Source organism: Triturus cristatus, chromosome 6 (assembly GCF_964204655.1).
Source record: "Triturus cristatus chromosome 6, aTriCri1.1, whole genome shotgun sequence".
Classification (NCBI taxonomy): Eukaryota; Metazoa; Chordata; class Amphibia; order Caudata; family Salamandridae; genus Triturus; species Triturus cristatus.
This window is the reverse complement of record NC_140589.1, coordinates 1,805,678,455-1,805,702,191: the sequence shown is the minus strand read 5'-3', so window position 1 is coordinate 1,805,702,191 and position 23,737 is coordinate 1,805,678,455. Positions and strand designations below refer to the sequence as shown.

The 23,737-nt window shown below is 45.6% G+C and overlaps 1 protein-coding gene and 3 non-coding genes across 7 annotated transcripts; all 4 read right to left on the bottom strand.

The window, feature by feature from the left end:
* Positions 1–111: 111 nt before the first annotated feature.
* On the bottom strand, positions 112–22,704 carry RPL13 (ribosomal protein L13). Of its 4 annotated transcripts, none has more exons than XM_085613160.1 (6): positions 22,660–22,704; positions 21,545–21,662; positions 21,183–21,324; positions 19,950–20,123; positions 2,416–2,472; positions 112–313 (listed from the first exon to the last, which is right to left on the bottom strand). In XM_085613160.1, the coding sequence occupies exons 2-6, from the start codon at positions 21,646–21,648 to the stop codon at positions 155–157; spliced, it is 636 nt and encodes a 211-aa protein (XP_085469286.1). In that variant the 5' UTR covers positions 21,649–21,662; positions 22,660–22,704; the 3' UTR covers positions 112–154. The 4 variants fall into 4 exon arrangements, with proteins under 4 accessions (XP_085469286.1, XP_085469289.1, XP_085469288.1 ...); XM_085613163.1 differs by having other exon boundaries at positions 21,749–22,684; XM_085613162.1 differs by having other exon boundaries at positions 22,372–22,684.
* LOC146822049 (small nucleolar RNA MBII-202) lies at positions 2,607–2,692 on the bottom strand. The gene has a single exon (XR_014965185.1). It is a non-coding gene; the product is annotated as a small nucleolar RNA MBII-202 (small nucleolar RNA).
* Positions 20,194–20,265, bottom strand: LOC146822048 (small nucleolar RNA MBII-202). Its single transcript, XR_014965188.1, has one exon. It is a non-coding gene; the product is annotated as a small nucleolar RNA MBII-202 (small nucleolar RNA).
* On the bottom strand, positions 21,743–21,822 carry LOC146822047 (small nucleolar RNA MBII-202). Its single transcript, XR_014965186.1, has one exon. It is a non-coding gene; the product is annotated as a small nucleolar RNA MBII-202 (small nucleolar RNA).
* Positions 22,705–23,737: the final 1,033 nt, after the last annotated feature.

Below are 23,737 nucleotides of genomic sequence, written 5' to 3'. Positions count from 1 at the left end.
TGTATTAGTAAAGGATCTACTGCTCTGCCACAATTGTTGGCATGCAAGGCAAGTGCACGCTTCAGCTGCCAAAAAAAGTGGTGTTTAATGAAGAAAAACATCAGGACCAGATTCCTTTTGATTGTTTGTTTTACTGAAAGTTCATATGAACAGTTTATTTCTTTTTCTCCACATCCTGATCTGCAGCTTCCTTGGCTCTCTTAGCTCTGATTCCAAAGAGACGGGCATTTGCCCGTGCCATACGCAGACTTGCAAAAGCTTTGAAGTTCTTCTCGTCCTCCGAGATCACCCGTGCCTTCTCTTTCTTGTATACCTGTGGAAAGGAAAGCAGGCGAGGCTTAGTTAAGTCAAGTTTGTTTAGAAATACCTTGAATATTCTATGTTTTACAAACTAAACTATAATAACTGGCTTACTGTCAACAGTTCTAGCATTTTCGAAAACAAATTAGTCCCTTGTAAAGCTGCTGCATTTGTGCCTATGCGGTGCATAAAAAAACATCAGCAAAGCCAACAGACCTAGGAGTATAAACGCACACTATTTTGGCGTGGGTTGTGTTCTGAATGGACAAATGCAGCAATGAGCCAATAGATGGATAAATAGATGGTTTGATTAATGTGCTTATGTACCACTCAACCATGCATTTAATCAGTAAATCACGAACATTAGAAAACCCAGAATATGCTAATGCTTATAATTAGCTTTGTCTAACTCGCATTTGGCATGTAATGAAGAGGATGGAGATAGATCAATAGGAGTCAGGATTAACAATGGCTTGACCTTTTTAGACTATGTATATTATGGTATACCAGTGTGAGAATGTAGTTAAGAAATAGTGCGGTGTGATGGAATCTAGAGAACAGTTCAAATAAAGGTTCCCCTCTTGACCAAATTGCCAGATCATGAGCAGATTTTCACAAGGTGGGAAAGGTTACAAGCTACACAATAGTATTTTGCCACTGACAAAAACTATAAATCAACCTTTCCCATACAGAACTACCTCAGATAACAAGCATTGGCATAGCAAAAGGTCACCTTTGGGACCTTGTAAGTAAAATAAGAAAACTGAAGTGTAAGACTTTACGTTTACATTTATTGCATCCTAAACACGTTTACATTTACTTATTTAGGATGCAATAAATGTAAACGTGAAGTCTTATACTTCCGTTTTTTTTTTTTTACTTACAAGGTCCCAAAGGCGGGACAAGTATCTGCGATGGCAACTGAAGTTTGTTAGTGTAAAAGCAGGTACTTGTTAGCCAGATCTGGCACATTCATGGAACATCCATCAACCACAACAAAACAAGTACTTCAGCAGCTGTAATAGAACATGAAACACTAAAGACATGAAGCGGTTATTTGGAGTTAACGTGTACATAATCAGGTAAGGAATGTTTACATTTTAGTGGGATCTTTCATCAGATAGTAGCTAGCCATCACTAGATACTTGTGAAGCATCATTCAAGAGTTTAAGTTGTATATCATTTACTCTGCTAAAGGCCCATTTGTTGAGATGTTGAGCGGTTTAGAGTATCTGAGTCAAACAACCTGTTATTGCGTGGTTAGGTCGTGGACAAACGTGTTTTTACTGCTAAGACAGCAGCCGTTTGGCTTTATGGCAGTTTAAGAATTGATTGGGACCAATGTTGCTTCTTATAATATTTTAGGTAATTTGCACCAGTTTCAGATAAAGCAGTTAAAATACTTTACAGTCACTATTACTCTTTGCCATCTCGGATTCTAATGTCTTGTCTTATTAGGCCATTCGGGTTTGTAATGCGACTGTGGCAATCCAAAATAGTTCAAGTATGTATATTTCCATTTAATGTAAAAGTCCAGGGTTATCCTTTCCTTCCCTGTACTTCTACCCTTGGGAATCGTACCTGCAAAAACAATGTTTGAGTGCAGTTTCCCAATAGGCCACAGTGTTACAAGTCTAAGGCACTCACAGCTAAAATTATCAGCGCCCTCAAATTTTCACAATCTGAGAATCCTGAACGGCGCAGAGCCTCTAAAAATGTTGGTTGACGACACTGAAGGAGAATGAAAGAGGCTATACTTTATAGTTGAGCCCCGGAGGACTGGCTTCAACACATTTGTGTATTTACTTTTAATATCTGCTTTTTACATCACTTGGATGAACTCAAATATCCATTCTCAGTGTTATAATGGTGATAATACTCATGACTTTTTTCTATAACTTTTGAAAGAAGCAAATAAGACAGCCTATTTAACCTTATTACAACTCATTGGCACTTGGAAGGTCCACATAATCCCCGTATTAAACATCTTATGCTAGACTGTTCTCATTTAAGGTGCTGAAAGATGGCCAAAGCGATCTACAAGTTAACTGGGATCCAGAGATTCATTTTCACATCAGGTACCACACCAACAAAACGTAAACACATGTTACTTACATTTCTAATGGGCATGACTGGTCCAGTCAACTGGGTGGCCAATTTGAGCTCTTCAGCCTAAAAGAAATATTTCAATTAGCATTGTTTAACAGCAATTAAGTGTGTAAACAGACATTAGATAATTAAAAGATTGCTTGGCTTTCATTTTCGGCGCTAATGGGCAAACCCAAGAAGCAAGCTATTCCCACATAATGCTTTGCACAGGTCTACAGTCATCAGCTGGAAAAGGGTTCGATCAGTCATCAATGTAGTACAGAGATTCCGGAGAAATATCATTTGACTGCAGACCAGACAAGCAAGCATTTAAAGATTAAATATTTCTTTCACGAGCTCATCTTGGACTTGCATAGGCCCTAGCTTCCGGTCTTTACAAAGCTACCTCTTAGCATGCCTGCCAAAGATTACACAGTGGGCCAATTACCCAAACGCTTCTGAAGTTAGCTCTAGCTTCCCTGTCTATACAAAGTTACCTCTTAGCATGCCTGCCAAAGATTAGAGTAACCCTTATACCTACTTCTGGAATTTTTTTCACGGGGGGGTGGGAAGAGAGGTAACTAATCAGGCAGAAATACTGCTGCCATGCAAAATTTTAAATACCAGCAAATTCCATTTCGATTCACATTTTAGTAACCTTTCCAACATGGTTGTGCGTAGCGCTTGTCAGATCCCAACTAGTGCGCTCAGAATGGTCCGCTAGATGGCACTAGTGGAAGGCTAAACCAATCTAATTTCTCAAAATTCTTTGAGCTACAGGACCCTAATCAAAGCAGCTTCCAGATGCAGACGAGACCTACTGCATGAAAACGTTCAAAGGGGTGGCAACATATTAAATGGGAATTTACCAACTCTTAAAATGTTCTCAGATGTTAATGACTGCTCCTATAGAATAGCAGGATAGTACTGGATATGCAATGCAAATTAAAGAATCCAGTAACAACTTTGTGTGTATCCACACAACACACACTAGTAACAACTTGCACCCGAGTGATCCAGCCCACATAACTAAACTTTTCAGCTTTTTATTGAGATCCAGAAGTTATATGGACGCATCAAATTTCATAGATATTATACATGCACTAGTCATCCATAAACACAACAGTCGTTAAATCAAAATCATAGCCCAGATTATGAGGAATAGCTAAAAAAAACCAAAGGCTAAAAGTCAGAAATAAGTAGTATTAGGATAGGCAGAGTTAAGTAACTAAAGTACATGCAAAGCGAGATGTGCAAAATAGCAAAATTGCCATTAAACAATCAGCTCTAACCCTTAATTTTATTCAAAATACTGTTCCTATAGTTTTTCAAACTTAATCCCTCCATTGCGCATTTGCATATAACCATCGCTGTTTGACTTTCTTACCCAATCTCGAATTGTTGGGACAGGTCATGATCGCCATTTCTGAAGCAGAAGGGATCTGGCTACAGCCATTGTGATATAAACTAATCTGGCACACTTGATAGCTAGGCCGAGAGATGGATCATATCCCAATACTTTCAACCAAGTGCTGAATACCAATCCAATTTGTCATTGTCTCCAAATATAGGAATAAATCATTCCAGAACCCCTGAATAAAAAGGCACTGATAAACGATGTGAACCCAACTGGCTACCAGCCCATCTAGGCTCCTAAAACAAGAACTCTGCAAGTTGAGATTAACTTGTGAAAGAAGTTGTGGGGTTCTGTATAATAGCCATTTACTGAAGATCACCCGACGCCAATTGGCACCTCTTAACGCACAAAAGTTAAGTTTGTAAACTTCATCCCACATCCTAGCTATTGGTTCCAACCCCTCATTTTTCCCATTTATCAAACATGACTGGAGTAAATGTACTGCCATTACAGCTCAACATTTGGTGAACACTCTGGGGGCTGTTGTCATCCTAAAGATTAGTACTTGGAATACATTTGTTGCAAAGTTCCATTTTTAGGTCTCGCCTGAGCCAGCGCTTTAGTGCTGCTCTCGCGAGAGCTTTTGTAAACGGGGGATTTGAAAGTGCAAACTAGTGCTTTCAGGCCGCCAACTACAGTGCATGTGCGCCGGGCGCGCGCACCATTTGGCAGCCTACGTGATCATTTTGCGGCCGCTTTGATGTTCTCAGTGAGCCGCGCGGCCACTGAGAACATCAAAGCGGCCGCGAAAGTGCACACCATGTGCCACCCCCTCCCTTATCCCGCTTCCTGCTTGTGTACCTTTAACCATACCTCTGAATTAATTTTCTCCGAACCAGTGTCTCGAGATTCTATACTCTTCACCTTTTTATATCTACAATTGCAAACTTACTATCGTCAATGTTATGTACGTTTGTGATTACAAAGTACTATCGGAAATTTCCATGTAAAATAGATATTTCCACTTTTGGTTACTGCAGCCAGTTACTTCCATTATCCTTTCAGTAACAGAACTTAGTAAACAACCTTGTAAATATGTGATGCACTGGGCAGAATACATGTGAAGTTGGTCGTTTTGGTTTGTCAGAGGTGTGCATCACATACAACTCTGATAAGCCAGGAAAGTAAACAAGCATTTGCAATGCATTAGGTTTCGCATTTACGCGAGTTTGAGCTATTGACATTGCAAATAACAATGCCTATTGGCATTGTCATTTACAATGCCAATAGCTTTAACTTGTGTAACTGCGAGACCTATTGCATTGCAAATGCTTGTTGGAAATGCCAGTGAACAGATGCCCCTGTGGTAGTGAACGGGTGTTTGCGCTCCTCGAGAGCAGTGATTGAATATAATGTTACTTGATGCTTACTGGGCACGGCAGACTGCTGGGAGGGGTAGTGTGGAATTCTATGCTATCCCCAGGTCGACAGCGAAAAGCACTCCTTGAACTGATATTTTCTTTACTGGCAATGGAACAAGACCTCAGTACCTCACTCAATACAAAGATGTGGGATAGTTGTGTGGACACTGGTATGGTCATTTGTGGTAGATGTGCCCCTTCCATTGTCCCGACCAGGCGGTTGCGACAGCCATGCAAGGACGGTCGATACTGCAGACTTGTACTTGAGGATACTATTTCTGCAGCAAAGTGCCCAAGTGGCCTGAAAAAATGCCCCTTTGTTGCAAAATGCCTACGGCAGTATTAATGCCCGATTTTCTATCAACATCACATCTACCTATAGGCAGTATCAGAAACATTATGTGGAGAACCTAAGACCCCTATGCTGAACTTTCAAGTTAGGGCTAGCATTAAGCCTATGCAAGCATTGACCGACCCATACATGGAAACCATGTGATGAAAGACCGTGGGTACAGAACAAACAAGTCACATCACACTTCAGTTTCAGGAAACGCGACAGAACATCTGCGGTTAGTTCAGATGAACCATTATATCAAATGGGTCACCACAATCTTTATCTGCAAGGGGAATGAGCAGAGATGCACCAATAATATATGGGGGGCCTGCTTCCCCTCCAAGTGCTACGGTTCATCACATCCCTGCTTGAGAACTCGCATCATCCTGCCTTAGAGTATACATACTGACGAACATGTGCATGCTGCTGCAGGAGCCACGTTAAGGTCAGATAGCCGGACCCAATTAGCATTTAGCATGATCCAACTACTCACTGTGCGGTCACATTCTTGCCTAGCTTCAAATTCCGAGAACTGAAACCCACATGGGGGAGGATTAGACTTATGCATGGAAACTGCTCAACGGCCAATACGTTTCAAATCGATCCTTTGTGATTTGGGCGTATAAATATCGACCTACTTGTAGCACTTTGACATGTTTCATCTCCAAGGAGAGGGCTGATCCACCCAGCTGCATTAGATTAAACCTATATTACTTTGCCCGTTGCGTCTTGGTTTTCTCAGATTTCCCTTCAAAGGGCTGAGAGATAAGATGGTAAACTACTGGCCTGAATACAGACACTAATGAGGGGGTGCGTGGCTTAAGCAACGAAGATGGCGGCTAGCCGATATCGCTCCGGGCCGACCTCGAAGGAGTCGATAGTGTTCCATCTATGGAGGTGCTCTGAGGGGGACTTCGATGGACGTTTTGAGTGTCGGAATCTCTGCTGCATCCAAGGATGCCTTTGTTGGGCCGTGGTGAGCCCGCTTTCCTTTGGAACTGTGCCTTAGTTATGCAGCGAGCAACCGTCATTTGGTGCCTCTCGTGACCTTCGCCTCACACAGCGGTCGTCTTCATGGAAATGCCACTTTTATCGAGGCGCTTCTTTCTTTCAGAGTTTGTCCCTAAAGTTCACTTAACGCCACGAAGGTAATACCATTTTCCTGATGTTTTTCTCTCTGCTTTGTGGAGCGCTCAGTGACTGACTTTTGTCTCTTCATAATTGCTTCTCAGAAGTGGGGTTTCATTAGTATTTGCTTCTGAGAAAGATGGCATATTTGGAACGATATCTTCTCTTTTACAGCAACTATTCTATGTGGCTTTTTTGCAACTTGCTCCAGCATACAGTGAATCCTTTGACTGAGGTATGACTGCCATCTTGTGGTTCTTTAGGGTATTTAGTTGATGCTGTAATTCTCACAAATGCCATTTCTAAAGAAAATTATTTCTACTACTTTGAAAGATTGACTGCCACCTTTTTTCCCCCTGCATCTATCACTGTAATTTCTCTTTAGAGTAACATTATTTGTCATGGATTTGCTTCCTTTTTTGCTATTTGGAAAGCAGTCGCTGACTGCTTCATAGAGAACTTGGGGAGAAATTTTCTGTCTTTGTCAACCATCCTACAACGCAAGCTCATTTCTTTAATGACTGGGCATTTTTGCATTTGATGTCCTCTTTACCTGTCTGGTTTGATTTATTCTCCTGAGGTTCTGCTGTCGCTATTGTTTCTGCGGCACGGCCTTATTGTTCCTCTCCATCTGGTTGGTTGTATGGACAACTTCTATAATTCCATCCTCCTTTTTGCCAGTGTATTTTTGGTTTATTTATATCTCCATGGATCCTTTTCCTTCCCTTGCTCCGAAGAATACATCTACAACAATGTCATCCCTGCGCAAAGACTACTACGGCTGCCTCTTCCAAACGCCAGAAGAAGGAATCTAAGTCTACTAAATCACCAGTTCCGATCACTATGGAGGGCCTTATGGAAGAACTAAAACTTATGAAGCCTTTTGTTATAGACACTAATGCCACCATTCAAAGGCTTAAGGAGAAATGGTCTAACCTAGAATCCAGGGTTTCTGAAGTGAACAATGAATGTCACAGTAAGAATGGGGTCAATAAGGTGCTATGCGGCCCTAACAATCACTGTAATATGCCAACCAGTGCACGTTTAACGATTCCCTTGCGGGAGCGAGTGGCGCCATGTGTTAAGCAATTATTGTCTCGCTCCTGCAAGGTAAACGTTGTGTGTCGCTGCTCTCGGCTGCACTTCACCACCCCTCCCACTTTTTTTTAGGTCTCGCCTGACCCAGCTCATGCGCTAGTCTGGCGAGACTTTGTGAGGGCTCAAAAAAGTGCTGCCACTGTAGCCTAGAGCTACAGTGCATGTGCGCCTCACTTTCGTGGCCGCACGGCCGCTTTGATGTTCTCTTCGCTTTTTTCCCCCGTTTATTACTTTTATGTAGTAATGGTGGCACCCGTGCGCCGCCATTACTACAGAGCAGTAATAAACAAACAAGCATTGGCATAGACGATAGGTCTCGCTTTTGGGACCTTATAAGTATTTAGTTATGCAACTGTTGCATGGCTAAACACTTAAAAGGTCCCAAAAGCGAGACCTATTGTCTATGCCAATGCTTGTTTAATGCATCGTGCTTGCTTTGCCGGTTCTTCACTTTTCTTTTCCTTTTGTCTCGTCTGTTTGCTTAAGCACTCGACAAAAGTACGTGGTTTTTATCAGTCTCCCTCGTGTGCTGCCTCCACTGCTGTGTTAGTGTTGCTATGTCCCTGTTGCTTGTGAGCATCTGACTCCCTCCGATGCGCTCACCTTCCTGTGCTTTTGCCCGTTTTTCCACCCTAGTGTGCTTCTATTCCCCAACACCACATTGCACTCTACTCCTTGTTCTTACTCCTCTCCGTTTGCTTTCCTCCCCATGCCCTCTGTGTTGCTCCCTGCCAACACTCCGTTTTTTCTTCTCTCCGCCCTTATTAACTCCCTCCCATTCCCTTAATTAAGCTCCCCACCTTCATTGTGATCCCATACAAAGTTGTTTATCACCCTGGGGCTCTGCATCGGCTGAAATTAGTAGTGTATTAAAGTGGCGCCTGCCTCTGCTAGAGAAAACGGGTAACTTTTCTGAACTAATGTGATTTTCACCCACAGCACGGTGTCTCAGGGGGAGGATGTGGCATAACGGCCATAGCTGACTTTGGGGCTGGGAAACTAGGTTCTAGCCTCGGCATCAGCTCAACATAGTGTGATTCTGGGCAAATCACGTAATCTCCCCGCCTACCAAAAATGAATGTGTCCCTGTAACACGCAACTAACTGGTGCTCATATCAAACGCGCTAATACATCCGGGTCGAGTTTGCGCTATATAAAACGGAATAAAAAGTCTTCAATGGTATTTTAGGGTGGTTCTCGTGTTTTTATGGTATAGTCCGACAGGCCCCTTCCATATCCTGTGATTTTCTGTCACCCCTGCCCCCTGCTTTTCTTTCTGCCCGGAAGAAGTTGTATTTGGCTGCAGTAAGAGGTTATGTCAGTGATCTCAATTAAGCTTGGCAAATCGCAGCATCTACAGAATGAAAATCTACAGGATTGTGCAGTGGCTCCTAGTCATTAGGGGGGCTTCCAGCCTTTGCTTTTTCAGCCTACAACGGTACTCACATCTGCGCTTACAGTTTCAGCAAGCACTGAGATTGTGGCTCAAAAGCTGGGATGGGCGTAAGGGACACAAGGGCAAGTCAGCGCTGCTGAATCTACAACTTGAGTATATAAGTATCCCCAGTGGCCAGTGCAGCTGGTGGTCATACTAGAGTCCTGGTGTGAAGAGAGAACTGGGGCCCTGGTGTGAGGAGTTATCTGCAGCCCAGTTATTTTCTTTTACTAGAGATGGAGGAGTCTCCATGTTGCATCTGAGGATCTCCTCCACGCAGCACAGACATTTACTAAAGATGTGGTTGGTAACAACTTTTACAGAGAGGCTTAGGGACGGTGAGATATATTGGGGAAGAGATCCTTGTGTGCCCTTTCCAGGACATTGTGCTCCATTCTGGATGACGGTACTTGAAATCCAAGGAGCCATCTAAGGCTTTGGTATCAATTCAGGAGTTGCACGACGACACAAATAGAACAGCTCTTTGTTCAGACCTTCCGAGACTAGAGAAAAAGAAGACTGTCGAAACCAGGCGATGCATTGAGTAATGCAACTAGTTTCCCTGGGGGGTGCAAATTAAGTATTCTCCATAATTTCCTCCATCAGAGTAATTTTTATACAACTGGCTCCAGGTTTGTCACAGCTGGCTGAGATGCAGTGATACTATGGTGAGATCTTGTATCAAATGTTCTAGAACTATCTGGTGCAGTTTGCTTCGTGTTGCGTAGCTGTCACAGGTTAAAGAAACATATCTGCTCGAGGAGGGGAGACTCAGGTGGAGTCTGACCAAGTGCATTGTGGGTTTAGGAAAGCTATCACAAGCCACCTAAAAAAATTTTTTAAACAATTTTCAATGCAATAGGTCTCGAGATTTAGAGTTAGAACTATTTGCATTGTAAAGGACAATGCCTTTTATTTGCGTTTTTAAAACATAACGAATAGTTTACCTGTCGGTGTAGTTTTGCAGCTTGAAGATCTTTCTGGATTCACTATGCTGTGCATTATTCCGCGATCTTGTGGTTGGGTCCGGATTCGTAGTCTTTTCTTTGTTTTTTTTTTTCTGTAGCCCAGGTGGGCGTCGACGTCCAACATTTGGTGCACCTCCCGTGACGTCGTCCCACCTTTGGGGCGCCATCTTCGGGTTCTTTTTTCCTCTCTTTTTTTTTTTTAACCCTAGGCGATGGATTGATTCTTCTCCATTTTTCTGTATGTTTTCATTTCTTTGATCTTTTCCATTTTACCCCCTCTTCCTCCAGCCTCATCTTCCTGGCGGAGGTGGGTGGGTTCGCTAGTGAATCCAGAAAGATCTTCAAGCTGCAAAACTACACCGACAGGTAAGAAACTATTCGTTTTGCAGCGTGAATCTTTCTGGATTCACTATGCTGTGCATAGACTTTGTAGCGGTTTTCCTAATTCTGTGGCGGCTGGGTGGTAGATGAGCGTTGGTCGTTGAAAATGTGCTGAAGCACCTTCTGTCCAACCTGTGCTTCCTTGTTCATCTGAATGTCCACGCAGTAGTGTTTCGTGAACGTGTGCACAGATGCCCAAGTTGCCGCGAGGCATATGTCCTGGATGGGCGTGTTCGCCAGGAAGGCCACGGTGGCCCCTTTCTTCCTTGTGGAGTGAGCCTGCGGCCCCTCCGCTAGCTCTTGTCCAGCCTGTTTGTGGCAGAATTGAATAGTGAGGGCAATCCACCTTGCGATGGTGCCCTTAGTCACTGGCCTACCCATGAAGCTAGTAGCAAAGGACACAAACAGCTGTTTCGACTCCCTGAGTTCCTTGGTTCTCTCAATGTAGTGCATCACCGCTTTTCTGGCATCGAGGGTGTGCAGTGCCTTTTCTGCGTTTGTAGTCGGGTTTTGGAAGAAACTTGGTTCTGGATACTCTGATTCATGTGGAACGCCGACACTACCTTGGGCATGAAGTGCGGGTCCGTTCTCAGGACTATTCTATCCTTGTGAATCTGAATGTAGGGTTCCTGCAGCGTTAGTGCTTGAAGCTCGCTCACCCTGCGTAGTGAGGTTATGGCCACCAGAAAGGCAGTTTTCATAGTCAACATCTGCAGTGTGGCCTTGTGAATGGGTTCAAACGGTGCCTTCATGAGCTCCGTCAGGACCACATTCAGATTCCATGCCGGCGGCGGCAACCTTTTCGGGGGGGCCATCCTTTTGGCTCCTTCCATGAATCTCCTCACCACCTGCGAGCTGAAGAAACTTCCACCTTTTTCACCTCTGGTGTAGGCCACGATTGCCGCTAGGTGTACCCTTAGTGAGCTCGAGCAGAGGTTACTCTTTAGAAGGTGTGTGAGGTACCTCAGTACTGTTGAGTCTCTTGTCATTCTGTTTTGCAGGCCCTTTTTCCGGCACCACACAGTGAACCTCTTCCATTTTGCGCTGTAGCATTTTCGTGTAGTTGATTTCCTCGCCTCCCGTAGCACTCGCATCGTGCTCGGCGGCAATCTTAGGTGTGCGAACTCTAGGTCTTCAGGAGCCATGCCGCCAGGTTGAGGGTCTCTGGCTCTGGGTGCAGGACCTCTCCGTTTTGCATTGAGAGCAGGTCCTTCCTCCTCTCGAACCTGTATGGGTCGCCTTGTGCCATTTCTTGAATTTGTGAGAACCATGTCTGCCTCGCCCACTGCGGAGCCACCAGGATCAGAGTCATGTTGCTGGTTCTGCACTTGTCGAGCACTCTGTGCAACAGGGGTATCGGTGGAAAGGCGTAGGCAAATGTCCTCGACCAGCTTATCCATAGGGCATTTCCCTTGGATTGCTGATCTGGTTGCCTGGACGCGAAGCTTTGGCATTTTGCATTGTGGCGTGTTGCAAATAGGTCTATTGTGGGAGTCCCCCATCTCCGGAAGAGTTTCTCCGTTTCCTGGCCATTGAGCTCCCACTCGTGTGATGCTGAGGTCTGCCTGCTTAGCCAGTCTGCCTCCACATTGTCCTTCCCCGGTAGGTGAATTGCCAGTAGATCTATCCTGAGAGGTATGGCCCATCTCCAAATCTCCTGAGCTAGGGATGAGAGTGGGAACGACTGTGTCCCCCCTTGTTTGTTGATGTAGAACATCGCCGTGGTGTTGTCTGTTTGGACCAACACCCTCTTGTTGAACAGGTGTCTCTGGAATGCCTTCAGGGCTAGCAGGATTGTTTTCAACTCGAGGTAGTTGATATGGCGGACCGCATCTGCTGGGGCCCATAGACCCCTCACTCTGAGGTTGTCCATGTGCGCTCCCCATCCCTTCTGCGATGCGTCTGTGGTAATGGTCACTGTTGGGATTGGTGGTGTCAGGCTTCTCCCTGTTGTTATGTTGTCTCTGTTCCACCAAGTTATCTCCTCCTGCACTGCGTGCGTAACAACCACTAGATCCTCCCAACTTCCGTTTGCTTGTGACCATTGCTGTTGTAGCCATTCCTGGAATGGTCTCATGTGCAGGCGTACATTCGGCACCAGCTGGATACAGGACGCCATCATCCCCATCATCTTGCTCACAGCCCTCACTGTCAGAGCTCGCCCCTTCTGGTAGAGCTTCGCCTCCTTCAGTAGAGCCTCTGTCCTCCTGTCGCTGGGCACTACTGTACTGTTGCGGGAGTTGATCTTTGCCCCCATGAAAATCTTCACCTGTTCCGTTCCATCGATGATTTTCCCCAGTGGATCGAGAATCCCAGATTCGTGAGGGTGTGTTACGCGTTTTGCATGCCTCTCGCACTTTTCGCGTGAGTTTGCCTTGACCAGCCAGTCGTCCAAGTAGGGGTAGACATGTATTCCCTGCCTTCGTAGGTGTGCCGGTACCGCCGACAGGCATTTTGTAAAGACCCTTGGTGCTGATTTTAATCCGAAGGCCAGGGTTGTGAACTGGTAGTGTTCCTGTTCGATGTTGAATCTTAGAAGGCCCTTGTGCCTTCTGTTTATTGGGATGTGAAGGTAGGCATCCTTGAGGTCCACGGTGACCATGAAGTCCCCTTCTCTTATCTGTGGCAGAACCTCCTGCAGTGAAGTCATTTTGAACCTTTGCGTTCTGATGAACTTGTTTAGGTAACGGAGGTCTAGTATGGGTCTGAGGTCTCCGTCTACCTTCGGAACCACGAAGTAGTTTGAGTAGACCCCTTTCTTGCGTTCTCTGAACGGCACTGTCTCTATGGCTCCCTTTTGTAGGAGTTTCCGCGTTTCTTCTCTGAGTATTGCCAGTTCTTGGGCCGATCTCAGTCTTCCCTTTGGTTTCCTGTTTGGAGGTCTTTACTCCAAATCTACGCAGTATCCGTACTGCACAATGTTCCGTATCCACTTGTCTGTGGTTATATGCCGCCACTCCTGAAGGTAGAACCTCAGCCTTCCGCCTACTGGTGTCGTATGCTCGTAGGCTCTTGAATCTTCTCTTCCCCCTGATGACACTTTTTTGCGCCTCACCCTTGGGGTCCTGACGAGGGTAGGCGTCCTCTTGCGTGCTGAGTCACTTCGACGAGGGCTGTTCGCCCCCTCTCCTCCTTTGGCCACGTCCGTTCCCTCTCCCGCGAAAGGACTGGCCCCGCGAAAGGACTGGCCCCGAGGTTGATATTGCCAGTTTTGCTTCTGCTGACTTTGTCCGTGACCTTCACCCTGCTGACTTTGTTGGAACGCCTGGTGCGACGTCCCCTGCTGGCTTCCTCCCCTACCGTAGGGTCTCCGAGGGATTTCCTCGCCTCATTCCCCTCAGCTGTAGGGCCCCCATGGACCTCGCCGTCTCGTTTTCTTTTTTCAGCTGGGTGAGCTTCTCGTCCACTGTTGCTCCGAACAGTGTCTCTCCATTGAAGGGGGTACCAAGGATGTTGTTCTGCACTTCCGGTTTGAATCCCGAGATTCTTAGCCATGCATGCCTCCTCTCTGTGACCCCTATGGCCATGAGTCTTGCTGAAGTCTCTGCCCCATCCAACGCCGTCTTTATACAGGAGTTGGCGATGTTCTTGCCTTCGTCTATCAGGTGAGAGGCTCTCTGGCGGTATTCTTCGGGGAGGTGCTTTACTAGCTCCCCCATCTCATCCCAGTGCTGGTATTGGTGTCTATTGAGGAGTGCATTTGAATTCGCCATGCGCCAGTGCATTGCGGCGTTCCTCTCGACCTTTCTTCCTGTGAGGTCAATCCTCCTGCTCTCCTTATCCGGAGGTGGGCCCGAAGTTGCTGGTACGTTGGCCCTTCTCCTGGCCGTGGAGGCTATGATGGAGTCCGCGGTCACGCTACCCTTGATGTAAGGGGGGTCCAGGGAGGAGTGCTTATATTTCTTCTCTGTCCTGGGCGTGATCGACCGGCAGGTCGCAGGTTCCTTGAAGGCTTCTCTCCCCTGATTCATCACGCTTTGTAGCATGGTGAGGAACTGGCTCCTTGTCTGGATGGGGAGCAGTGTCTCGACGAGAAAATCGGCTTTCGGTTTCTCCTCGTCGAGTTTGACGCCGAAGGCCATTGCTGCGCTCCTGACCACCATATTGTAGACCCCGATGTCGTCGGGTGGCGAAGGCCTCGAAGGGTACGTGTCCACGGGCTCCTCCGGGTTTTCGGTGTCGAGATCGTGCCATTCGACGTCGTTGCTGGTAGATGCCGCCGATTCGTAGAACGACCGTTGGTCTTCTTCCTCGGCTTCTCCCTCATAATAGGGCTCTTCTTCCTCTTCGAGATCCCTTGTCAGCCCTTCGGCGTCGAACTCGTCTTCGACCTCACCGACGTCCGCCGATGAAACCGTTGGAATCTTGAATTCCTTCATCCCGGCGTCGAACTCCTTCTTCCTTTGAAGGATGTTCTCCATTTCGGCCTCGAGCCGCCTCTTCTTTTTCTCCATCTCGGAGATGCTTTCGGCGTCGACCGCGGGTCTTTTCGATGAAGCTTGCGTCGAACGTTCTTTCTGCGTCGATCGGCCCGTTTCATGGGATGTTTGACGACCCTTGCCTTTCGGCGTCTTTCGGCACCAGGGAGTCCTTTTCTAAGGATCCGCTCGGCCTCTTGTCCGTGGTTCCCCCTTTGGACGTCGAAGTTTTCGGCGCCGGGGCTCCCTTCGTGGACTTTGACTCAGTTTTTCTCGAGTCACCCTCGTGTTGTCGAGGTACTTTCTGTTTTGCGCTCGACGATTCTCTTACCTCGGCTTCTTTTTTCTTGTCGGTCTCTACGACCGTGAAGTTTTCGGCGACGTTGTCCTCGTCGTCCGTGGAGGCCCAGATCGTAGAGCGTCGGGGGCTTCCCCTTGCCATCCATGTTGGCGTTGGCTCTTCTCTGCCGCCCTCTCACCCTGAGTGTCTTCAGCGCGAAGGCTGAGCAGGCGTTGCAGTCGATACTCTGGTGATCGACCGGTAGGCAGAGGTTGCAGACCGGATGCTGGTCTTTCTGCGCGAACTTGTGGTGGCAGTTTGGGCAGAACTTGAATGGCGTCTTGTCCATTGCGCTCAGGGTCTCTGAGCGTGCATTCTCCAAGGCCGTCGAAGAAAAGGGGCGCTGGTCCTCTTTTCTTCGCGCTCCTGATAGAATCACTAGAAGATCGAGAGATTTCATTGACGAAACTTTTCTTCCTTCTTCCTTCGAGTGTAATTCTGGAGCTTCCCGATGACGATCCAGACCCAACGGCGGAAAAAAGAATCTGAAGATGGCGCCCCAAAGGTGGGACTTCCGCAGGAAGCACGACGACGTCACGGGAGGTGCACCAAATGGTGGACGTCGACACCCACCTGGGCTACAAAAAAAAAAAAAAAAAAAAAAAAAAAAAAAAAAAAAAAAAAACAAAGAAAAGACTACGAATCCGGACCCAACCACAAGATCGCGGAATAATGCACAGCATAGTGAATCCAGAAAGATTCACGCTGCAAAAAAGGCATTGTCATTTACAATGTCAATAGCTTAAACTCTCGCAAATGCGAGACCTATTGCATTGCAAATCTGTGCTATAATTTAATAATTAGTACTCGAAGGCTGCAACTAAAGTTTATCAAGCAACACACGTAACAGGGGGTGTCACCATGGTAGGTTAGAATATGACAAGGCGGTACTAAGAAGGGACTACCAAGCCTTTTGACCAATAAACAGCCACAGCTTACAGTGGTTCAGAGAAAGGAGGGTTCATGCCATAACAGCCAGATTTCATTTTCCAGACCAGTGGTTCTTAACCTGGGTCCTCCGGGTGTGTGTAGCCTACTCATGGGAGGACCACAACAGCTTAGAAAATTTAAACATTAACAGAATAAAGAAGCAAAAACTAAAATTTTAAAATGTTTTGTAAAAGTGCAGGAATTTGAAACTTGAAAGTAAAAAATTACGTTCGTCCCCCCAAATTGGTTTATGGGAACAAAGTGGGTGTATCAAATTGATTATAGTACGGACGATGAGTGGCCTCAATGCCATTTAGAAAAGCTCAAACCTTCCCATTCAAGTTAAAAAAGTTTAATATTTATGAATATTTCACCATTTTTAGATTTAATTAATGCTTGATCGGTATTCTTAATGTGAACTTTTGAGGTTCAAATGATAAAAAAAGCCTGGAACGGGGTGCCGCGGCTTCAAGTGAAGACTCACTGGAGATTCCAATGATTCAGTTGGGGGTCTCCACGTTCCAGTTATGATTAAGTGGGAGGGTCGACAGAAAAGGTTCTGAACTGTTCTAGACCGTAAACTCTGCATTTTGCCAACGGTAGCATAACTAGCCAACTGATCCTACAATAAAATTCTGGTAGCTATCCATATACACAATTCAGCTGACAACTCATCCAATGGGCATCTAACTTCTGAAGCGGACGCAAGTAGCAGCGTGAATGGCTAGTCACATCACCACAAATCTAAGTGTGGATTATCTTCTACATTCCCCTTGCTGCAAGTGCTGTGAAGATACCATGCACTATCAATTAATAGAAAAGGCGAGAGAGCAGTAGTACATAAACCATGGTATGCACCCTGGTGGCACACGTGCGGCTAAAAAAATAAACTGTTAGTCATACTGAAATATTTTAACAATGCCGCCATAGAACTCGCATGCCCGTCTCTTAATTTATAAATAAAATTTAAAAAAGAGGGGGAGGGCAGCCCTCATTTTGTCCTTTCACTTTGGCCCAAAATAAGGCCAGACCACGCGAGCAATCAACTCTAATAGAGTGACACCATTTAGTATGATTGCATATGCATGTCCACCCAACGATTCAGTACCATTGAGAGGCCAATATCGTATAATTGATGTTCTGTTATTTTTTATTTATTTATTTATTTATTTATTTTAAAGTCTGGCTTCACAGCGCTGCTGTTCCCATGCCTTATGTGCTCACCAGAAAACAGTTTGAAGCAGTACTAGAGGTGCTTTAGCTCCAAATTTTGGACTCGAGTATGTTTTTATCACACAATTCATTAAAATCATTGCAATTCTGCTCGGTTACAATCAGTATAAAATGCAGTTTCCAATGTTATAAAAAGGAAATATGGAGGATTATGCTCACTTATTTGTAATGTTATGAAGTATGCCTGCATTTTGTAAATGCTTATGGTCGATGCAGTAGGTCAGCGTTGGTTATAACAAGAGGGCAATGAAAGTATATGGGCCCGACAAGCTCATTGGGTAAAAACTGTTAGATGTTATGGTCCTATGAAAAGGTACGACAAAGGCAAGTAGGCCGGACAGATTTACAGTTAAAAAAAAAGTTAACCAATAATTCTTGAAGGATCAAACCTGTACAGAGCCATTTTATTATATGGGTCTGACAAATTACTGTAGTACTTACGAATTCTAGGTTTGCTAGCCTGAGGTTAGAAGATTTTAATTTGAGAATCTGTTAGGTGGAGTTACATTTTGTTTTTGCCAACAATAATTCAATACAGGTTTGCAATTTTATGCACAGCATTTACTGGTGTATGCATTAGTGTTTAAATCTGGCCAGGCAGCTTTAGCCATTTGCCAGGCTCTTGCAGCAATTTGTTTTATAAAGTGCATGCACGGACTTTGGCTGAACCCTCTTCAGAATGGGTCAGCCCATTTTAAATCGTAAGCGTTATAGCACCCCCGCGTGATAGAATTGCGCATGCAAATATGCTTTAGAGCTAGCCAGGCACTTTAGTAATTTTATTGGCCCGGTCTATTTTTTAGAAAGGCTGGCCGCTTTGTAGAAAATCCTACTATGCTGTTATTTTATTCTGAAGTGCCCTGCATCTCACGTTGTCACGGACTCTAAACAGAGCAACCATCTTGATGGGTACACCTAGTGTATCACCATTCCAAGATAACCAGCACACTTCGAAACGTCTGACAATTTGAAGTATAGCTGTTAATCACTATACAATGTGTATTATTTCTAACACGTATTCGCTTACAAACGTCCACCAAGTTCACGCTGTAGCTTTTTTTTTATTTCCTTTATTTTATCTTGCAGAAGCTTGTTTAATTGGTGTGCGTTTAATTATCGACCACTGCCAAAACCAACCTCCACGAAGGAATGAAGGCAGTCGCAGAATGGATGAAGACCAGTCGTCTGAAACCGAACTCTTGACAAGACTGAGGTCCTCATCCTCGACTCCACCCCCTCTGCCTGGGACAACTCCTGGTGGCCGGCCACGCTGGGAGCTGCATCTACATCAAACAACCACGCATGCAACCTGGGGTTCATCCTGGATTCAACACTATCTATGACCCAGCAAGTCAACGCTGTCTCCTCCTCCTGCTGCTTCATCACCCTCAGAATGCTTCGCAAGATCTACAGACGGATCCCCACTAGAACCAGAGGGATTGTCACCCAAGCCCTTGTCAGCAGCAGGCTGGACTATGGAAACGCCCTCTACCGGAAACCATGGCCAAACTCCAGAAAAGACTTCAATGCATACAGAACGCCTCCGCACGCCTCGTCCTTGACATCCCCCGCCACATCACTGCCCACCTGAGACCTGCACTGGCTCCCTGCCAACAAGAGGATCACCTTCAAGCTCCACACCCACAAAGCACTCCACAACGCTGGACCAGCATACCTCAAACTACTCACCTTCACTCTGCCGACCATGCCACCGTTCCACACATCCACCGAAGGACCACCGGTGGCAGATCATTCTCCCATCTCGCCGCAAAGACATGGAACACCCTCCCCACCCACCTGCGACAGGCCCAGGACCTGCTGACCTTCAGAAGACTTCAAGACCTGGCTGTTCTATCAGTAGCAGCACACCCCCAGCGCCTTGAGACCCTCACGGGCGAGTAGTGCGCTCTATAAATGCTTGATTGACGAAATGCAACAATTGTGTGGATACATTGATGCGCGAGGATGCAAGAATGCTCATAAAGAGATTTGGTAATTAAACTCACCAGTAAATGAAAAGGCACTTCAATTGTAAGACAGACTATTGGCATTATCAGCGTTTAAATTGTGCTTAGATAACAAAAGCCTACAAATGCTTTACACGTTTTCTTGAGATACACGTTTTCTTGAGATACGTTACAATAAAAAAACTTTCTAAATACACTTGCCTGCATGCAATCACTTATCTGTTAAAATTGAATGGGATGGGTGATTTTTATTGCAAGCATGACTGTCACATTTAGGTGAAAGCGTTTGTTTCAGTTTGTCGTTTCAACTTTGTGGCACTGCTCGTGCTCGCCAAGGCCAGAGCTTTTGGCTTTGCCAATACTGATTATTATTTAGCCACTCAAGAAGTGTGTGTGTGGGGTGTGTGGGGGTGGGGGCTAGAGACAAGCCACAGCACCCCCCTCTCCTATACCTCCTAGTATGAGAATAAATCCGGTAAACGCAAGAGCAGCGCGAGGCGAAAAGTCAACCATTCGATAAGGGGCCAAGACTTCGAGATGGCACTACTTACTGAGCTGTCTCCCTTCTTCGGAACCGAAGCCTTCCTTGGGAAGATGATCAGTTTGGAGCGGTACTCCTTCAGTCTTTGCACGTTGCACTGGAGGGATTCGGCACTTCGGTTACGTCGACGGGGGTCCACGGATATACCGATGGTGCGGGCCACCTTCTTATTGATGCCAGCCAACTGAGGAGAGAAGAGAAAGTTATGAGCAGGATCTCCTCCGCGCGGACCCTAGACAGACGCTCTCCTTACTGCCAGTCAGTCATCAGATAAAAGGGTTCAAGGTATCATCACTGACATACAGCGATTCCGGAGTTGATCATCACGTGACTGCGCAGCAGCTATTGCAAGGTGAGCATTATTTGGCATTTTAGGACGGGGATCTCCAACGTTTCAAACATCCTGCGCTACCATTATCATTAGTGCCAATAGTGACTAGGTCAGACAAGAATAGATAAGTGTTCTTTGGCTTTGGTAAACTGCCACGTATTCAACGCCACTGGCACCAAGACATTATTAATGGTCTCTAATGCTGTAGAATCAGTCAAATATTAGATGCAAGTGTATTTGGGAAATTATGAGGTCTTGAAAACACTACTATTGTGGTATACACATTAATTCAACCAAGCAAGGAGAGCTACTCGGAAGTAGCTGGAAAGCTACCAATAGCTCATGGGCTACTGTCTGACGAGGCCTGAACTAGGAATGTGTACTTAATCAAGAATGGTCTACAAAGAGTACTACACACGCCTGGCGCCGAACGAGGTCAGTGCGGGGAGGGCGTGATGGTGTAAGTAAAGGGAGTCAGAAGATCGTGCTAAGTGTAAACCTTGGTCGAACCAAGCTTCCAGTTATAAGGCGACAGATGAAGCATTGACAACTAGTGTCATGGTAAGGCTAGTCTGGACATGTAATCGTGCACAGGTCAAAGCTGTAGTGAGATGGAATAGATAATCGGACAGTGTGCAGACCGGGTGTGAACCCAAAGCAAGTTAAAACAAGTCCAACTCTTATTGAGAAAACTATAAATAACCCAAAACAATTCAAGAACCATCGTAGTCACATGGTACTTTCATCTGAAGCAGGACTGTATAGACTTACTTAATATGGCCACACAAACGGAAATATTGCACCGCTTATACATTTCAAATTAAACTGCTTAACTTTGATCTGGGCCTCAGAACAAGTGTTACATTAATCCACAGGTTGCCTACGTGAAAGCCACTGCCACCGGGTTCTTACCTTTAGCTCTTCCAAGCTGAACCCCCTGCCAGCGCGGACTTTGGTGTGATATCTGATGGTGGGACATCTCACGATAGGTCTAATGGGCCCAGAGATGGGACGGGGCGCAATCAGCCGAGCCTTTGCCTGACGGGCCTTCCGCCTGTTCAAAAGAATCGAATATCAATATCTCCTCTTAAACACGCTGGCTAACCACAATCAAATGCTTATCATGCAACCGCCTACGCACAACCACACGGTAAAAAAAGAGCCAAGGGCTGCCTTTGACGGCAAGAATTCGGATTTAAATAAAAACATAACAAACGAGAACCAAAAGGGATCTCGTCACAACAACAAAGTCAGCAATTTTATTTATTCAGTACCTCCGTATTTTCCTGGCAGGTTGGTTGAACCAGGTTGCGACTCGTCGCTGCCAGTCCTTGTGGAAATGAGGTTTCAATATCATTCCATTTCGACTGGGCGCCATGGCTGCTTATTTTCCTGAAGACAAACAATAAGAGGAAGGAATTTCAAACCAAGTTAAAACAGCTATTATAGTGAAATAATCTCGAAGCACTCTCACCCACAAGGTCTACAGTCATCAGCTGGAAAAGGGTTCAAAAAGGATCATCAATAAGGTACAGAGATTCCGGAGTGGTCATCATTTGACTGTAGACCATGTAAAGAGCTCAGCATATGTACCAAATATCACTTTCGGCGAGAGAAGACGCTTCTCAAACTACGCAGAACTTAAGCACGCAAATAACATTGGGAGGTAAGCACGAACCACCGGACCATTGGTATTCGCCCCGGAAGTTTGTCGATTCCAAATACTGGGGCCCTCAACGTGCAGACATACTTTCATATACTATGTACCACTTTGGGATGACGCCAGCCTGTATAAAGAGCTAGAGAGGTATTCAGGACTGAGCTTTACAACCCCCAAAAACAGTTGAGCTGTCAGCGGTAGCCCACAGTTGGCCTTAAATTAGGCTGACACTTCAAAATGGGAAGCATTTTGAAACGCATCGCGTAAGGAGCATAAGAGCACCGATAGCTTTAAATCAGGCAGCAAAAAACGTGTGTTTATGTAAGCAAACCAAAGACTGCCAGCCACGTGGAAAATGGAGACTATATATTCCTCAGAACCATTTCGACCGACAGTACACCGAATTAAAGGTGAACAAAGTCTCTGTCCCCTCGTACTCACAACCAGCGTTGTGAATCCAAGCGGCTGCCCGTCAAGCAGCCGGTGCCTGCAGGAGTCGTGGCCGGTAGCACCGCCTTCCCCTAGCGCTGGATTTACAGTTCTTCTGTCCCACCACCACTCCCGCAGGAACCCTGGGACCACAGGACAATTGGTGTCCGATGAGGTGGCGGAAACATGCGTAGTATCCCCCATGACACCTTCTCCTGGGTTTCTGTGCCCCTCTGGCTGACATGAGAAGAGGATGGCGATAGATTGTACAGATCGAAACGCAGAGCAAAAACAACCAACCTAGTTAAGGAAAATGGCAGAAAGGAAGAAGCAAAACACGGAATTGTGGGATATGAAATGATACGACCAATGGTAAGCAGCGATGCTGGTAGCCAATCAAAGGACGTGAATAGTGACGTTACCATCCTGGGCAGGAAAGAAACTTTACAGAGCGAAAAACAGAATTCGAAAAAAGCGTATTCACAATTTACTCTGGTTGCGGACCAGCATATGGGTGAAGCGGTTTTGCGTATTATTTTGCAACTACTGCCGTGAGCTACACGAATTATACAAAATATAGACTTAATTAATAATTCGTCATACTTTTTACTTCATGCGATTTGAGAGCGTTTTATTTTTTACAAAAATTTAAGTATATGTATGCTCCCAACATTCTATTTTGAATATAGAATCTTAATAAGTAGAATATATACGAACAATGTGATTGTAATGTCTCAAAGGGCTGCCTATTTGTCCCTTGAGAAGATGGCGGGTGCTCTCGTAACCGAGCCTCTGTCATGGCGGCTTCTGTGCGCGCGCGCCCTACAGGCAGATGCAGTGTACTACGCGCTGGAATTGAGGCTGCTTCCGAGGTGGGCGGTATACCTAAAAACTTATCTTTATGTGAGACACATCATTTAAAGTATAAGGATGAAAAGCGTCACTATTCTGCCTGTTTACCACTGAGCTCCTATTTTTTCTGGACACTCAAATATTGTGTGTGTAAGTAAACTAGAACGTTTTAGGTAAATACACATTTTAGATTCTATCTAGCATATATTAATATATATATATTGAGTTTTATATAGCGCGAACTGCATCCGAACATATCAAGACGCTTTACATGAGCATTAGTTGTGTTACACAGGACACATTCATTTTGTTAGCCATGGGAGAGTGTAGTGGTAACAATGAGGGAGGCGAGACAGGATTATGTTACTACTGGAACGTTTATTTCTTTACATGTATAGTTACGGCCCACGAGGAGCAGCGGGAGTAAAAACCGCCGGCTCGCGTCCTCGCGCTCTTCTCCGTCTCCCTACCCGCCCCCTGACGTCACAGCCATCCTCGACATCGGATTGGCCAGTGACGTCAGGCG

What these genes read in the sequence shown, in the direction of transcription:
- RPL13 (XM_085613160.1), bottom strand. Translation starts at nt 21,648, where the DNA reads ATGGCGCCCAGTCGAAATGGAATGATATTGAAACCTCATTTCCACAAG. An exon ending in CCTGCCAGGAAAATACGGAG is followed by an intron (nt 21,325 to 21,544) that starts GTACTGAATAAA and finishes TCTTTTGAACAG; the next exon opens with GCGGAAGGCCCGTCAGGCAA. An exon ending in CAGTCATGCCCATTAGAAAT is followed by an intron (nt 314 to 2,415) that starts GTAAGTAACATG and finishes TCCTTTCCACAG; the next exon opens with GTATACAAGAAAGAGAAGGC.